The 19478-nt window shown below is 34.6% G+C and overlaps 1 protein-coding gene across 1 annotated transcript in view; it reads right to left on the minus strand.

The window, feature by feature from the left end:
• Window positions 1-3256: 3256 nt before the first annotated feature.
• ZBTB41 (zinc finger and BTB domain containing 41) overlaps window positions 3257-19478 on the minus strand; it is a 49814-nt gene continuing 33592 nt past the window's right edge. The window contains exon 11 of the mRNA XM_058533736.1: window positions 3257-9031. Within this exon, the coding sequence (XP_058389719.1) occupies window positions 8376-9031 (656 nt within the window). The 3' untranslated portion in view covers window positions 3257-8375. The remainder of the gene's footprint in view (window positions 9032-19478) is intronic.

A 19478-nucleotide genomic window follows, 5' to 3' on the forward strand; every position in this document is an offset into this window, starting at 1 on the left:
GAGGGGCTTTTTTTAACTGAGAAATGTGAACCCATGAGTTTATGCCTTTTAATTTCGCAGCACATGGATTGGTTAAAAGTACCTGATGTGGTCCTTTCCAATGGGATTGCAAAGCATCTTTTATTTGATGCCTCTTCCAATAAACAAAATCTCCAGGGTGTAGTCCATGATCCTTAAGGTCTTCGTCTCCAGGGAGCTCACTGTGAAACTAATCAGCTACCAATTTTTCATTTCTTTTAAGTGTCTCAGTAAGACCCTGACAATAATGTGATATATCCCCCTTGAGCAACGTTGGTTCATACATTCCCTCATCTAATTGCATAGGCGGTCCTGTTATTATTTCAAAAGGAGACAGCCGATGTTTACCAAAAGTTGTAGATCTAAGATTAAGAAGTACTAGTGGAAAGAGCTTTTGGCCATGAGGGATTAAATGCTTCTGAATGTTTTGCCAGTTGAGTTTTGACAGTGCTGTTAGTTCTTTCCACTAATCTCAAGGACTGGGGATGATAAGCACTGTGAAAGGGCTGCATTATAAGCCAAATGTCACAAATGGTTTTACTTATTTTTCTGGTGAAATGAGTTCCCTGGTCACTGTGTAATTTGATAGGAATTCCCCAAACAGAAATTACCCTTTCCAATAACAATTTACCTACTGTTAAAGCCATTGCTCTTCTGCAAGGAAAGGCCTCAACCCAATGTGAAAACATACAAACCATTATTAAGTTCTATCCTTGAGATGGTGGCATTTGAACAAAGTCCAATTGCCGTACCTCAAGGATCCCTTAGGAAGGGGAAAGCAACCTTGCAACCCATGAAGTGTTTTCCTGGGATTATATTTAGGACATTAAGTAGAACAAGCATATGCTTTATGAGCCACTGTGGGAAACAGTTTCCAAAAATATTGTTTTCCCCATAAAATCATCTTCTTAGGTACCCATTGAGTTAAATGATTTACATTTGGAGTAATGACAATTGTGCTCCAACAGGTACTATACGTTTTATCAGGTCCAAACTACATTTGTGTGGTGGGGTCAAAAATTCCCCCTTTTTGTTGCTCCTCTGTGTCGATTTTTGTTGCTCTTCTTCTGTGTCGATGTTTGTTGCTCTTCTTCTGTGTTGATTTCTCGAGCCTATAGAGGAAATCTTTCCCTGGCTTAGCAGGGTTAACAGAGCGCAGTGGGCATTCTTGAGGACGGATGTAAATGCCCATCAGAGAGCAGCTGTGGCAAAGAAAGAACTCAAAAATCAGCTAAACAAGACCACCCGGCCTGTTGGATATCAGCCTCTTTCCTCAGGGACCCCATTCCTTGCTTAGTGAACCCATTTACAAAGTGGCTATGGCAGCAGGGATGAAGGCTATGAAAGAGCTTAAACACAGACTCCCCCTCACCAAGTCTGATTTGATGTGCCACTGCTGAGTGCTCAGTCTGCCAACAGTGGCCAATGCTGGACCCCCATGACTCCATTCTCCAGTGGGACGAACCAGCTACCTGTGGCGTGTTGGTTACATTTAACTCTATCATGGAAGAGGCGATATTTTTTCTCTCTGGGATAGATGCATTTTCAGGATATAGATTGGTGTACCTGCCTCCACTATCCATGGATTTATAGAATACTTTATCCAGAACCAATGAATCTGTGATGATTTTCAAAATATGTCCAAAAATTATTTACTACTCCTCTCTTCAAGAGAGGAAGTTTAATTTGAGTCCCTTGAGTGGTACAGACTTAGTGATTCACAACGGCAGAAGTGATGTAACATGGACTTAATGATTCACAATCGCAGAAGTGATGCAGTATCACTTACTAGATTAGGTTATAAATTATAAAGTCTGCAACTTAAATCATGGGTATGTTCTCACTCCTTTTCTGTCTTGGTGGGAAGCCCGCTGTAAGTCACTAGGCATTCCTATAGAGAGGCCACGTGGTGAGAAACTGAGGCTGGCGGCCCTCTCAGTGAGCTTGGAAGTAAAGCTTTCTCCAGTCAAGCTTCTAGGGATTGCAGCTCTGATAACAGTTTGACTTCAACTTCCTGAGAGATCCTGAGCCAGAACCACTCAGCTAAGACACTCCTAAATCCCTGACCCACAGAAACTATGTCTATTGTTAAGTTTGGTATAATCTGGTACACAGCAATAGATAATTAAGTATCCTACACAACATTGCCTCCTACGGGAAGACTTATTTTGCAGCAATGGTCTCCAGTCCATAGAGTTTACTGGTCTTCTAACACTCAGAAGCAGCCGCCTGCTGAAGGCTCAGTTATGATGCCAGAGGGAGACAACAGCTTGCAAGGTTGGGGTACCGTTCTATAATGTAGTTTATGACTTAAACCAGCAAGTCATTCCCCTGACCAGAATGTACAGTTCTGGGAATGGGGTGGGGGGTAGAGGTAAGAGTGGCCCTTCTCACTATTGCATAGAACAACTCATTAATGGAATTTTGCTACACTTCATTCTTCTCAGAAAACAGCATATGACTATTTCAAGCATAATAGTCACTATTAATATTTGAATTTATATTAACAACTTAAAAACCATTAAATAGTTTAATGGTTTATACATTTAATATATAAAATATTTCAAAATATTATTTAGCTTATGAGAAATAAATAAAATTTAAATAAATGTGCCCCAAGATACTTTGTTTTCCATTTGTTCATGGTCTTTGCATTCAATCTTTAAGGAGGCATGCAGAGTACTGTGTTCCCACGCTGTGAAAATGTGCTCTGTGCTCAATAAAACCTAGATATGCTTTATTAGGACCAAAGAACTTGATATTTATTTTAAATATCAAAATAACACAAAGAACTAGTTCAGTATACAATACACTTCCTAGTTTTCACAGAGAACTGAATTTTTCTATAAAGACATTTTTACTTAAGAAACACGAGACAGCCAAAATATCTATAAAACTCACAAGATACTTTACACACAGTTGACAAAATAATGAATTTTGATATTTTAGATTTTTCTTTGTAATTGCTTTTATAAGTGTCCTTAATGATTAAAAACAAAAATTATGATTTGAGACTGAAAACCAAGTTTAAAAGTATTTCCACTTCAATGTACATCATAAATCCCCTTAATCAGAACGTTACTTCACAACATTGAGCAGCTAAATGCCCCCTCCGTACTCATTTTTTGGCAGCCACACTCATCAATTGTAATACAGTTTTGTCTCTAGGGATAAGAAAAGTCCAGTTGTTGGAAGGAATAAATATTTTGTAACTACACCACAATACACTGTCCAAGCAGGAATACCAAGCAAAGAGGCAAAATAACAATGAGAAGGGTACATGCTCTTCATTCAAGAAATGTTTTAGAATCTCCAACAGTAATGCAAGCACTGAATTTACTTCCTTACCTAAGAATTTGGGGGGAAAAAAAGAGGTATGTCCATCTTTGTATAACCTCTATTCTCTGAATATAATTCTTAATTTCTCTTTATGTAAATGGCTGCAGAGGCTAAATTTGTTTTGGGATTTTTCAATAGTCATAGACTTAAGATCAATACATAGTAAGTTGCAAGATGAAGAGTAAACAAAATATAAGCACTCTCTCTACCAAAACTTTCTTTCTCTCCTCTTCCACACAACCTAATGCTATCACTTTTATCTTACTAATGCTACTTGCAAAGAGGGACAGCAGACAGCATGCTAATATTCCAGGATAAAAGTATCTTTAAGTAGAAATAATTTTAGAGGAAACAAGGGGGTGATCCCCCACCAAAAAAACCACTATAGACTTTACTGAGAGGAATGTGCAAAAGAAAGGGGAGGATCTAAGGAAGAATTGTCTATGGTTCCTAGAAATTGTTTAGAAAATTATTCTCACGTTATCCATTATTCACTCTAAGAGCAAGTAACATTTACCATAAAAGTATTTAAAGTTTTAGAAATGCTACTTGCTCCATATTAAAGAATAAATTTTTAGTCATTTTAAATTTGGCACTGAATCTTAGAATAACCCAAATATGACTTCGAAAGTCATAATTTTTCCTGAGTTCATCAACTCAAGTTGTATGTTGGTTGGGATGTTGCTGCTCTTAATGAGAAACTCATCTCAAACCACTACCTCTTGTTCAGTTTTAGGCAAACTGAAATAAGAAGCCACTCAGTGTAGAGCTGCATGGTAATGATAACTGATTATCAAAAATAAAAGGTGGGGGAGTGGGAGAAAGAGACAGAGAGGCAGACACACTACTCATTTTATTTGTCAAATTCCTCTAATAAGCCTCTAGAGACAGGCCCAGGAGTGGCTTCATGGTAACTATAAAGGCCACAATACAGATTTTATAAAAAACAATGTTCACACTAGTACTTAGTGTCAATTTCCCTACATAAACATAAATCAACCTAAAAAAAAGTTTTGCCTGACCAGCAGGCAACACAAACATAAGACCCATAACAACAACAAAAAAATCAAAATCATTTATTAACCAGTACAATCTAGCCAGCAGAATCAACTCTAAGCAACTACAACACACTGAAAAGGCACAAAGCATTCAATCCAGAAGAGACTGGGTTTACGTAAAAGGACACTGTCAAAGAGCTAATGCTCCGAATCTGACTTTTCATCAATGATACATTAGAATGATCGGTAGAAAGAAAACTCAAACTTATAAACATACCAGTTTAACTGTGTTTTTAATTTGTTGGCAATTATAATTGAAAAGCAATGAATGATATTTAATTACTTATTAGCCCTTAACTAATAGTTTACAGTCACTCTGCAAAGATGTTTTCACACTTTTAAGGTTGACAGAAAATTATCAGTGTACCTATTTCACGAACTACCATCACTTAAAAGGAAATCACTTAATAAAGCACCAGTTTAAAACCCTATTTTTGAAACTCCTCTTCTCCCAGCAATAAATGACTAAATTACTTAAAAGTATGCAAAGATCACTACCTTTACGGTTGTTGGTTAAATCTTGCTGGCATGAAGAACAAACCCTAATTTTAAATGGTATTTTAGGCTGCAAAAAATAGGTGGGGTTTCTTACAAAAATAACTTCAACTTGTCTAAAAAAAAATTCTAAGGCAAAATTATTTTAATAGTGTAATGTAAAAAATAAGCTTATTTACCATTTAATAGTGTCCACTTAAAAGATAACATTCAATTAATTAAACTGAAGAAAACCGAGTATTCTTACATGTAATTGGTTTGTCAGTATGACTATTCCCCGAGTATTTTCTTCTGTCCTTATTTTTATACATATAAACACAAACACTTAATACTTAATTTTAGTATTCAAACTAACGATTTTTTTTAAAAATCCATAATCCTAGGACTTCAACTGTGCTTCTTTGGACAAATATTTATTCAAACAACAAAGAATTTAAATTCTTTTAAACTAGTTTAATACCTACTAAAAATCTTTGGTGTATTTAAGTAAAAACTGATTAGGTTAACAAGTTTCTACACTTGATAAATTATTCAATTTACATATTAAGTGCTAACTGCTATCAGCTAAAAGATTAATTTAAAACAATAAATTATGCTCATAAAATAAAAAATTCTGAATGAGGCTAAACTTAGTTGCAAGATTCAAAATTTTAAGTATAGTTGCAGAATTAATGGATTTTAGAGTTTAATGGAACATTTGTCCAAAATACTCCAAATCAAATATAATGAACAGTTAACTGAAAAGAACAGGCCTCATTTCATATTTTTGTGCCAACTTCAAAAACTTATAATACATTCAGTTTGCCCAAATCTATGAGGTTTTCATAATTTTAAAATTTCTTATATTCTAATTTGGAAATTAAAGGCAGCAGATATTTTTGTGTGTTCGCCCGCTGGGATGATTTCTTCATAAGAATTACACTACCTGCCTCCCAGATTGTGTAAAATGACACAAGAAAGTGTCGTGCCCAGCACAGAGAGCATTCAGTAATGCGGGGTTCTCTCCCTAAGAGTAGCTCTGCCACCTACTAAGGATGTGAGCTGAACTGAGCCCTTTATCTTCACTCCAGACTCTCTCTCTCTAAAACAGGAATACAGCACGTCCTTCCTATTTCGGAGCTGGCTATGAGGTTTACATGAGATAACTGTAAAAGCAATTTATGAAACAGTAAACCACTATTCAAGTTTAAGTTATCTACATAATAACTAAATATAATTATGTTTCACTTTATATAAGAGATGTATTCCAGAAAAGTTTTATACTGTAAACCAATTCCTACAATCAAATCACATATTTAAAGCATTAGAGATTATTATTAAAGGAACCCTAACATAAATACCTTCAAAGCAAAGTATTCTTTTCAATGTGAAAATGCAACACCCTCTTTTTCTGCTACCAAACACGTAACATACCATTCACATACACATATATACCATTTGCCATTTTCTAAGTCCAAACTTGTCTACACTGGCTTATATGTACGGCAGGGTACATTTTCATGTATGATTTGTTTTCATCATAGTAAGTTTTTAGTTAAAAGTCTTGTCGGTCTTCATGATAAAAATCGTAAAGATATGTATTTTTAAAAGTCAATTTGAAAGACTAACAGACTAATAGTACCTCATATAGTCAAGTTCAATCATGAAAGTACCCCAGATATAGCATTTCCACACAAAAGTAAGAATGCTTTAAAAAGAAGAATTAATACATTAATTATAGCTACTGGTCCTAGGATAATTACAACCAAACCTTGATAAATGAGGCAAAACTCAGGGTGGTTTTATTATTATATAAGCTACTTCGGTTAACTGCCTCAATTCTCAATATTTTTTTCCTTTTGTTTTATTTCCACTAGTATGGTGAATGTTCCTGTAGAGTACCTTCATTTCTTAAGTGCTTCAACAAACAAGTTTCCCATTAAGTGTTTAAATTTTATTCACTAAAACTTCATTATTTTATTTGTGATTTTTTTCACAACGGCTGGGCCAGACTTTACAGTTTACACAAAAAAAGTGCTTAAAGCAATTAGGAGTGTAAACAAAACTGAAATAGAAAACTCTCAAAATTGCTATTTTCCAGTAGTTTACATACAAATGACATGCTAATAATAAATCAACCCTGCCTATTCTAATCCTTCAAGCAGCTCTACTAGGAAATTATCCTAGTTTAAGTTTAAATTGACTTGAAAATATGGAAAGTGCACGTCTTTAAAGGTATTTTATAATTTTGACTGACTTTTCCTCAATTAATTTTACTCGGAGAGGTTTTGCTGTAACTGCTATTTCCTTTCACCAAGTCCTCAACTTTTGCCTCATACAAAAATAAAAATAAAGGATAATTACAGACATTAGGCTTAGGTGAAAAGCAAAAATAAAGATCCGGATTACATGTGAATCTGTATACAAGTAGTGGTTCCCTTTAATTAAAGTAAACAACATTAAGTTTAGTTAGACACAAATTTTATAATTTGTTTGGCACCTTTTCTAGCAATTATATATGAAATATCTAGGTTGTTTCCCAGAGTTTCAGTTAGCCAAGGTAAATGAGACCCAAAGTAGCTTGTTAATTAAATTTCATTAATTAGTCATAATTGCCCTTCTATTAATGAGATGAAGATATATGCTGTGACATACTGTTGTTTCTGAAATAAATGGCAAAATACAAAAGGTGAACTTATCTTGAAAGATATCTAGTTAAAACTGTCATATTTTGCTTTTAATACGTTTTCAATTTGCATAATTTAATGCCTAGAGCTATATTTGCATTTCTTATTGATAATATTTGAAGCATGGGCAAAAACCAATCATTTGGATAATTATTTCAATTCTACATTTAACAAGCTAATCTTACATTAGTTAGCTTTCTGGCTTTGAGTTTGTCCAAAGATCAAATGATAATGATAAACCTGAAATTATGGCCAGATGAAACACAGAAATATACAAGACTTTCCTATAAATTCAAATTCTTAATTTCAACGCTAAAAAAAAATCAGGAAGAAATAATAATGAATCTGAAAATTAGGATAAGGAACAGCTGTAATTATCACTATGCTCTTATTTCTTTCTTAAAGGCTACATGGCCCTTAAATGTGTTTGGAAGATGGGAAAGGAAGAAAAGAGGAACTAGACAAGAAGAATAAAAATTTCCACTGATGATTTAAAAAAAAAACCCTCATAATGTCAACAGCTGATAATTTTGAAAAGTTCGAGAAACCATTAAAAATTAGCACTAATCTTTAAAAATCACAAAAACGTTGACTTTAAATATTATACCTCAAAATGTGTCCAAATATTCATCCGTTCAGTAAACAGAAATACACATTTTTCTCGATTTGAAACGGTTCTGAGGACTTGAGAAACTTGAGAAAATGAAAAAACAGCAGCCCTACTAATTTAAAAACCATCAGCTCTAGGCTACCATTAGCATATAACCATCAAAAAAGTCTGTGGAATGTTTAGATTTACTCATGAATGATGCTCATTATTAGAAATACTTTGTACAGCAGTAGTGTTATCAAGGCCTAATAGTGTTCCAAGATAAGACTGTTCTCTAGGATCTAGCATTTGCTCAGGTCGGACTGGATGAACTATATTTGCAGGTTGAGGAGTAAGAGTATATTTTTCCAGAAAAGCTAAATCAGCTGCTCGTGGATAATCAGTTGATTGTGGCTGTGGTGACAAGATCTCATGAGAAGATGGTGGAAGCGTGGTAGTATGGCGCACTAGGTCACTATGAGCATCAGGCATCTGAACGGGGACCAATGTTACCGGAACACATACTTCAGCAGACATATTCTGTAACATGGTCTTGGCTTCCGACCGATAAACTTTGGGCTGGTCCATATATTGTTTCGTTTCTGTTTGAAAGATTTTGTCATCAGATGAGTACTCTACTGGCAAGGATACAAGTTTTTCCTCAGAATTACTGAGAGGATCGTCAGGAGATTTTATGCCATGAACATGGTCAATGTGGTACTTCAGCTTGTCTTTCCGCTTAAATGTTGCATTACAGTGCTGACAGTTGAAAGGTCGGGCATCAGAATGAATAACCAGGTGTTTTGTTAAAGTTTTCTTAATTCTAAAAGATTGATTGCAAATTTGACACTTGTATGGTTTTTCACCTGTATGAACAAAACCGAAATTAAGTATAAAACGTACTCACTTGGTAAGACAATGATTTTATGTAGCAAATTTTCCACTTGAATACTTATAAGAACTTAATAAAAGTAGTAATATTATATGCTATCATAAAACAGAGACACTATAGTAAGCTGGTAAAGAGAATGGGCTCAAACATCAAAAAGTCATGTGTTTGACTTCTAGCAATACCACTTATAAGCCCAACCTTGAGCAAGCTACCCAACTTCTAAGCATAGTTTCCTCACCTGTAATAGGGAATAATAATAGTACCTACCTCATAAAACTGGTGAATGGATTAAATGAGAAAATGAAGTCATAGAATCTAGCACTGTACCTGGCACACAATGAGTCCTGATAAACCTAGGCTATTACTATTATTATTGCTTGCTTTTATTCCCACTATGGCCTCTAAAAAAGTTGTAAAACCCAAAAATTTGATTTCTTCCCACTCAAGAAGGATAAAAACCAAAACAGCAACTCTGATTAACCTGGTTCTTTGGATCAAAATAAGAAGTAGTGACACTTATCTGTAGCCTGAGGTCAAAATAAGCAGAGTTTATCAGGATAGAGAATAAGAAAGCTGGTCCAGTTTTCAATTCTTCCTGAGTCAGGTCCTCACACTGTAATTTTGTTTTGTTTTGTTTTGTTTTTTTGAGGAAGATTAGCCCTGAGTTAACATCCATTGCCAATCCTCCTATTTTTGCTGAGGAAGATTGGCCCTGGGCTAACACCCATGCCCATCTTCCTCTACTTTCTATGGGATGCCACCACAGCATGGCTTGACAAGCGGTGCATTGGTCCGTGCCTAGGATCCGAACCTGCGTACTCCGGGCTGCCAAAGCGGAGCACGTGAACTTAACCACTACGCCACCGGGCCGGCCCCTGTTTTTTGTTTTTTTAATATGAAACATTATAGGTTAGCCAGTGTGGTAGGCAGAATAATGGCTTCCCAAAGATGCACACATTCCAATCCCTGGAAGCTGTGAATATGTTACCTCACATAGCAAAGGGGATGTTGCAGATATGACTAAGGCTAAAGATCTTCAAATGGGAAGATTAACTGGATTATCCAGGTGAGCCCAATCTAATCACATGAGTCTTCAAAAGTGGCAGATAACTGAGGAAGAATGGGTCAGAGAGATGCGCCAAAGAGGAGAACTCAACCCTGAATTGCCAGCGTTGAAAATGGAAGAAGAGGGCCAGGACTCAAGGAATGTGGCAGCCTCTAGAAGCTGGGAAAACAAACAGTAAGAAAACCAGAATCTGGGTCCTGGTCCTACAACTCAAAGAATCAATTCTACCAATAACCCAATTGAGCAGGAAACAGATTCTTCCCCAGAGCCTCCAGAAAGAAATAAAGCCCTACCAACACCTAGGTTTTAGCCTGGTGTCAGACTTCTCACCTACAGAGCTGTAAGATCATCAATTTGTATTGTTTAAGCCACTAAACTTGTGGTAATTTGGTACAGCAGCAATAGAAAACTAATATAGCCAAACACACTAATATTACAATAGACATGAAGGCACATTTTAAAACTAAATGGAAAGATTTCATGTTAATTGTTACATGGGTTTGTTGATATCCTTATCGTCATCATCTTTCCATTTAAAACATCATCAATTTTCCTAGATAATTAAGAAATAATGACATCTTCAACTTTTAACACTAATATCAAATAACGAATTATTTGTTAAATATTATTGTTTAATTATTATTTTGTGGCCCATTGGAAGTTTCAAATCTCAGTGACAGAAAATTTACACAGACTAGGATGCTGGGTTGCTGGTACTATCAGATTTCTACTTGTTTCTCAATTAATATCATTACTGATGTCACTAGAGAGGAAGTAACACATGAAGCTATACATTATACAAAGGTTTAACATTCCTGAAAAGAAAGCACTTGCAACTGTGTATAGAACACACTGCATCCAGACATCTGATTTTACCTAGAATACCTAGAATCAGGAATAAAATGAAAAAATCATAAAAGAGTGTTTTGAAAAAAAATTACACATCCAAAATGCAAGAACTATCAAGTTCTCTCTATAATCCCTGGCACCAAAACTTGTCAGGCAAGAAGCATTTTATGATTGTTTTTTTGAAAATAAAAATGCTACCACCAGCATTACTAACACCACCAAGAAACATAGAATTTATTTTTAAAGATAAAAGTATTAGTTTTAAGTGTTCTCCTTTGGCACAGTACTAGCCATGATGGTTCTTTGAGCGTTTTTTTTAAAAAGCTTTTATAAATGCAAAGATTGATTTTGAACTTAGAGTCACAGTCAATCAATCAGTTCTAGTATCCAATAAATACCTTTATAAAATTGGAACCCAGTTCGGCATATTTCTTGAAAAAATTTCTATTCTCATTTTAAACAAATGTCATTTTCAACAGAAAAATCAATTTAGGTTTGTAAAAAGACAAAAATCCCCAAAGAAAATGTTGACATTATTTTATTCATTTAAATTTTAGATTACATATATGTATATATATGCATTACATAGATATTATGTATAATACATGCATGTATATATATACATGTGTATATAACATGCATGTATGTATAACACACATATCTGTATATATAATATTGCAAGTTTCATTATATACCACTCTTTTCTCACCTATCTATCTTCTCCTGGGAGGTCTGTGTTACATCAAGACCTAAGATTGTTTTACTTGAGTATTTGGGAGGGGAGTAACTTTTTCATAAATGGTATGAGTGATATACTCTGAATTCTTAAAAAACTACAAATATCTTCCAAACTACTGGCAGGGTATAGGATTCCTGATTTTAATCCTTTTTTCAGTGGTCTGTAGATGTGTTCTGTTGCCCTCTAGGTTCCAAGCAATCCAAGGCCTGAGTGAGTATGGCACTGGATGGTGTCATCTGGGTACTGAAGGTCTGAGTCCTACAGGACCAAAGCTGGAAGTCAAAGTAAAGTGTTAAATCCCAAGAGGCAGACAAGAGCCAGGATGAGACACCAAGTAGGGATGAAAGAGAGCAGCTTGGGACATCCAGAAGGTTAGAGCAGCTGAGCCTGGAGAAATCACTTAGGGCTGAGGGCAGTGTCTTATTATAGGCCAGAAATGTCTGGGGATTCAGGATTTTCGAGCCAACGCATGACACCAGACACTCAAGGACTTTACAATCTCACTGTGTTTGTGCCTCATAATGGTAAATTGTGTAGGTTATATTTCACCAATAATGGAATCGCTCAATTCCAAGCCTTCCTATCTGTGACACTGCAACATTTAATAGCTGCTGTATATTTCAACAGCTTTATTTCAGTCACTCTCCCTTCTTCCACCCACATGATTAAGATTGGTTAATGGAGATATTTGTCGGGGCTAATCTTCCTCAAAAAAGAAGAAAAATTATTATGTGAAAAGTGTGACTTGATGACTATCATTTCCGACTTGATAGAGAAGTTTATATCATAGTATGCCTCTTGCTGGTGAAGGGGGAAAGATAAAAGATTTAAAAAAATAAAAACAAAAACCCTACTCTCTGGAAGCATGGAAGTACAACCAAGACAGCTAGAACATAAGGGGTAGACATAACCAAGACATAAGGAGCCAAGATTCTGGAGATACAGGAAGGCATGGAGGTGTTTCTCTCCTCAGTGCACTTTCAGATTTAGTGTACGGGGAAAGATAGGCCAAGTGGCAGCCTGAGAACATCTCACTGGAATGGGAAGATAAAAGTTGGAGTTTGCAACTACCAAGGATTTAAGGGGTCATGAGCCTGAAAAGGAAGAAAGAACAGAGAAATGAACCAAAACGCCTGTATTTGTCAACTCTTAAGACAAACATTTGCTGAGTGAGATAGCTAGACACCAGGGACTGGGAGACTAAAGAGTTAACAGATTTTTCAGGAATCCCAAGGGTACTGGGGAGACAGAGATTAGAGTTCAAGTCTCACCAAAGTGGAGGGACTCTGGCACAAACACTATACAGTTTTCAGTTGAGACCCCACAAGGATTACGAACTAGGGGAAAAGTAGACTAGAAATAAACCAGAGAAGATCAATGTCATCTCATATTCTATCTGCTTGTGTGAAGAAAATTAAGTCTATCTGAGAACACAACTTCAAGAGCCTCTACAATTTTTCATTCACAAAATCTAAAGTTCACTTCAAAACTACCACACATGTCAAGAAACAGGATTAAATGACCAAATGCCAAGAGAGGAAAAAAAAAAGATAACAGATACACCCAAAGGTAAAGAGATACCACATAAGACTGAGACATTAAAATCAATATGATTAATATGTTCAATAAAAAATAGAAAAAGAGAATTTCATCAGAGAATTAGAATCTATGGGAAAAAAGGAAATTCTAGAACAGATAAAAATAATTGAATAATTCAGTAGATAGATTTCATAGCAAATGAGACACCACAGAAGAAATGATTAGTACAATGGAAAACAGATCAACAGAAAATATCCAAATGGAAGCAGAGAAATAAGATAGAAAATACAGAAAAGAGCATGAGAAACATATATAAGACACAGTGAAAGGTCTAACATACATGCAATTGGAGTTCGAGAGAGAGAGGAGAGAGTATAGCGCAAAAACAATATTTGAAAAGAAAAAAAAAAAGGCTGAGAATCTTCCTAAACAAAAGAAAGACATCAAGTCATAGGTGCAATAAGTTCTACAAACATAACAAAATACAAAAAAAAAGCACATCAAGATACACTATAATAAAACTACTGAAAATCAAAGACAAAAAAATCTTAAAAAGCAGGGGCCGGCCCAGTGGTGTAGCGGTTAAGTTCACACATTCTGCTTCAGTGGCCCAGGGTTCGCAGGCCCGGATCCTGGGCGTGGACCAATGCACCGCTCATCAAGCCATGCTGTGGCAGTGTCCCACATACAAAACAGAGGAAAGACTGGCACAGATGTTAGCTCAGGGACAATCTTCTTCAAGCAAAAAGAGGAAGATTGGCAGTGGATGTTAGCTCAGAGCCAATCTTCCTCACCAGAAGAAAAAACAATCTTAAAAAGCAGCCAATTAAAAAGAGACACTGCCTTTAAATGACCAACAATAAGACTGATGGTATATTTTTCAACAAAAACAAACGAAGCTCAAAGAGGAACAAATGACATAATTAAATGTTGAAAGAAAAATAACTGCCAACGTAAATTAAAACATTTTCAGACAAATCAAAATCTAAGAGAATTTGGTGCCAGCATATATGCACCAAAAGGGAGTTCTTCATGCAGAAGAAAAATGATTCCAGGTGGAAGAATGGTAATACAGGAGGGAACGAACAGTAAAGAGTAAATATATGGTTAAAAATAAATAATATTGGTTATTTAAAACAACAACAAAAATATTGTCTTATGTGGTTTAAAGTATACGTAGGATTAAAATACATACAATGCATAAAAGGTGAGAGAGAGAGGGTGCTGTAAGGTCTCTGCATTGTCCAGAAAGTGATGAAGAACTAAATGAAGAAAGACTAATAATTTAAGAATATACATTGTGATCGTCAGAGGGACTACTAAAAGAATAATGAAAGAACATAAGATTAACGAGAGAAGTGAGGAAAAATGGGTAATAAAAATACTTCATGGTTATAAGGAAGTGAAGATAAGAGAAAAAAGAATCAAGGAACAGATAGGATGATAGCATGATGATAGATTTAACCCCAAATATATGAGAAATCACGTGACACTTAAATGAACTAAACACTCCAATTAAAAGAGACTATTACAATAGATAAAACAATACTCCAAAGTCACACATCTTAAATATAGGTCCACAGAAGGACTGAAAGTAAAAAGATAGAAAAAATAGAACCATACAAACATTATCCAAAAGAAAGCTGGTACATCTTTATCCTAGTATAAAGAGAGATATTTTGTAATGATAATAAGGAACATTTAACAGAAAGATATAACAATCTGTACACATCTAATAACACAGCCTCAAAACACATAAAGCAAAAATTTAAAGAACTCAAAAGAAAAAACAGAAAATTTACACTCAACAGTTAGGTTAAAGATTTTAACATAGCTCTCTCAATAACTTATAGAATAAGTAGACAAAAAAATATCAATAAGAACGTAGAATATCTGAACAATAAAATACGTTCTCTGATAAAAGTGGAATTAAGCTAGACATTAGCCACATAAAAATACTTAGAAAATCCCCAAATATTTAGGAATTGGACAATACAGTTCCAACTAAACCATGAATGAGAGAATAAATCAGAATAAACATTAGCAAATATTTTTAACTGAATTTTAATGAAGACACGAAATATAAAACAAAGCATGGAATATAACTAAAGCAGTGTTTAGAGGGCAATTTAGAGCTTTAAAATACACACAATAAAAAATAGGAAATGCTTAAATTTAAGAAGTTAGGCATCCATATAAAGAAACTAGGGAAAGAAAGAAATTAAACCTAAATAAAACAGAAGGAATAGGAAAGATAAAAGCAGAAAAGAAATATAAAACAAATATAAAATAGAGAAAAATCAATAAAATCTAGAACTTCTCTGAAAAAATTAATAAAATCAATAAATTCTCAGCAAGAAAAGACAAATTATCAATAATAGGAATTAAAAAAATTATCACTAAAGATTCTATGGTCATTAAAAATATAAATAATAAAATATCCTGAATTCTGCCAATAGATTTGATATTTGAGATTAAAAATCAAAAAAGATATTGAAAATCTGACAGCTCTGTAACTGTTAAAGAATCTTTAATTGAAACCATTCTCCACAGAAAACAAGTTCAGAGGGATTTATCAGTGAATTCTTCCAAATATTAATGAGGAAGTAATGCCAATTTTACATAAACTCCTCTAGTTAATTGAAAAAGATGCATTATTTCTTCCCAAATTATTTTTTGAGGCCAGCATAGTCATACTAACAAAACCTGTCAGGGACATTACAAGGAAAAAAAATAGGCAATATGCCTCATGAATACAGACCAAAAAAACAAAAAGTTCAACTATACAGGAACAGGATAATACATCATGACCAACCCATGTTTATTTCAGGAATGCTAGTTTTGTTTAATATTCAAAACTCAATCAATGTAGTTTACCACATTAATAAAAGAAAAATATATGATCACTTCAATAAATGCTAAAAAAAACTGATAAAATTCAACACCTATTCATGACAAACACTCTAAATAAACTAGGAAAAGGTGCTGGTCCAACGGCCTAGTGGTTAAGTTTGGTGCGCTCCACTTGAGCAGCCAGGGTTCGGTTCCAAGACGTGGACCTATACCACTCATCAGTGGCCATGCTGTGGTGGCGACCCACATACAAAACAGAGGAAGACTGGCAATAAATGTTACATCAGGGTGAATCTTTCTCAGCAAAAAAAAAAAAAAAAACTAGGAATAGAAGGTAATTTCTTTATCTGATAAATAGTATCTACAAAAAAAAAATCTACAGAAAACATCATACTTAATTGTGGAATATTGAAAGCTTTTCCCCTGGAGATGGGGAATAAGACAAGGATGTCCACTATCAATATTCCTATTTCTACACTACTGGTGATGTCAACCAAAGCAATAACGTCCAAAAAACCCAAAACAAAACAAAGAGAGAATTACAAGGATTTAAAAAGAGAGAAATAAAATTGTCATTATTCACAGATGGCTGGTTTATACGCTTAGAAAATCCAAAAATAGCTAGAGACAAACTATAAAAATTAATAAGAGAACTTAGCAAAGTCACTGGACAAAAAGTCAACAGACAAACTCAATTGCATTTCTATGTATCAAAAAAATTAAAAAATACAGTTTACAATTTTGTACAAAAACTCAATATCTAGACAGAAATCTAATGAAAGATATGCAAGATATCTGCACTAAAATCTCAAAACATCTTTGGGAAAAATTTAAAAAGACTTAAATTAATGGAGGGATAATGTTCATGGATTAGATAATTCAATACTGTAAAGATAATCAATTAAGAAAAAACTGACTATAGATTCAATGACATTCTAATAAAATTCCCAGCAGGTATTTGTGTTTAGAAACTAATAAGCTATTTCTAAATTTATATAATGACATAAAGGAAGAGGAACAATAAAGACACCGAAAAAGAACAAAGTTGGAGGACATATACTACCAGATATCAAAAGCCACAGTAATTTAAATGGTCTAGAAATGGTGCAAGTATATACGAATAGTCCCACGGAACAGAACCGAGTTCAGAAACAAACCACACATACACGAACACTTAATTTAAAAGAAATATGCCAATGAAATGTTGTGAGGAAAGGATGGTTTTCCCAAAATCCAGTACTAGACTACTAGATAACCATATGTTAAAAAAAATAAATAAATTTGACCTTTATCCAATAATAAAGACAAAAATAACTTAGAGAAACTTCATAGATCTAAATATGAAAGCTAAAGTAAATCTTATACAAGGTAACAGAAAAATATATTAATGACGTTGAGATAGGCAAAAGTTTCTTAAAAGAAGATACAATAAATGGGCCGGCCCCGTGGCTTAGCGGTTAAGTGCTGGCACTCTGCTACTGGCGGCCCGGGTTCGGATCCCGGGCACACACCGACGCACTGCTTCTCCGGCCATGCTGAGGCCGCATCCCACGTACAGCAACTAGAAGGATGTGCAATGATGACATACAACTATCTACTGGGGCTTTGGGGAAAAAAAAAAAAAAAAAAAAAAAGAAGATACAATAAGAACCTAACTGGAAAGAAAAAAACTGATACATGACCTCTGTAAAATTCAGAACCTTCCGTCATTGAAACATACCATTAATAAAGTGAAGAGACAAGCCACAGAGTAGAAGATATCTGCAATTTAAATACCCAAAGATGGACTCATATCCAGAATATAAAAGAACTCCTATAAATCAATTAGAAAAAGACAGACAATGCAAATTAAGAAAATCAGCAGAAGAATTAATCAGGTGTTCCATAAAAGTGGATACCTAAACGACCGATAAGCATATGGAAAGGTGCTCAATATTACTCATCCCAGAGGTGCAAATTAAAGCCACCATGCGATAGTGCTACATATCCATCAGAATGACTTAAAAAAAAAAAAAAAAAGACAACATCAAGTGTTGGTGAAAATGTGGAGCAACTGGAATTCTCATAGACCATACACTACCAGTAGGAGTGTAAATTGGCACAATTACCTTCGAAAACTATTTAATAGTGTCTACTAAAGTAGAACATACGCATATCCTACGAGTCAGCAATCCCACGGGCAGGAATATACACAAGAGAAATAAATGTATATATGTAGGAAAAGTCATGGACAAGAAGGTTCAGAGCAGCTTTATTCATAATAGACCCAAGTAAATACAAACCAAGTGTCCATCGAAGAACAATGGATAAATAAAATGTGATATACTCATATGAAAATGAAAAGAAACAAACTACTTCCATGGATGAATCTCATAGACATGATATCGAGGGAAAGAAACCAGACAAAAATGAGTACACATTGTATGATTCCATTTATATGAAGTTTAAACAGGCAAAACTAATTATTGGTGATATAAGTCAAAATAATGATCACTTTGCAAGGAGGTTACTGACTGGGAGGGGCCAGGAGAATGCTTCCTATATCCTGATCTGAGTGGTGGTTACACGATGTATTCATTTATAAAAATTCACTGAGCTGTTCATTAAGATTTGTGCGCCTTATGGGTTATACTTCAATAAAAACAGCTTAAAAAATTCTGCCAACTCTAAAATCAAGCCCCAAATTTGCTATCAGCTTTATGCCCATTTTAACTGAATGTATTATGTTTCAACAAGACTCTTGCTGAAGAACAGATGTAATCACTACTCTGAGGATTACACAAGCAAAACACATAATGGATGAGAATAAGCCATTTGTGGAAGAAAATCATATATCCATTTTCCAACTAATTTCTCTAATTGTGTGGTTTGAAAATATCAAAGAGATTAGAGGGCAGTCATGGGAAAATATGATAAATTCATTCATTCAGTAAATATTTATTAAGCACCTCTTATTTGCAAGTCCTGGGCTAGGCACTGATCATATCTATTCATTTGAAGCAATTAAGTGTTATTGACCTGGCCAAAACTGAAACCAATCCATTATCTGTTACCTCATCTAGAGAAAGAATATATTAATAGAAGAGAAAAGGTCTGCATGGAGTCTAGTTAAGGGGATTCCAAAAACACAGGAATCTACCAGTTCAGATAGGGCACTAAGCGTATCCTGACTAGAGAAAAAGAATCCGGGGAACAAAATTATTCTGGTCACCAGAAAGGTGCACTGTTACAAGGGTAAAGTTGGCTCAGTATCTTTCACCATGTTTTCATTATACTATTCCATAAAATCACTACCTAATTTCACTCTATAACAACATTCTCCTTCTGATTAATAAATTTAGCAACTCTGCTTCCTTGATAAGAGAAAAAGGATAC

Source organism: Diceros bicornis, chromosome 38, assembly GCF_020826845.1.
Source record: "Diceros bicornis minor isolate mBicDic1 chromosome 38, mDicBic1.mat.cur, whole genome shotgun sequence".
NCBI lineage: Eukaryota > Metazoa > Chordata > Mammalia > Perissodactyla > Rhinocerotidae > Diceros > Diceros bicornis.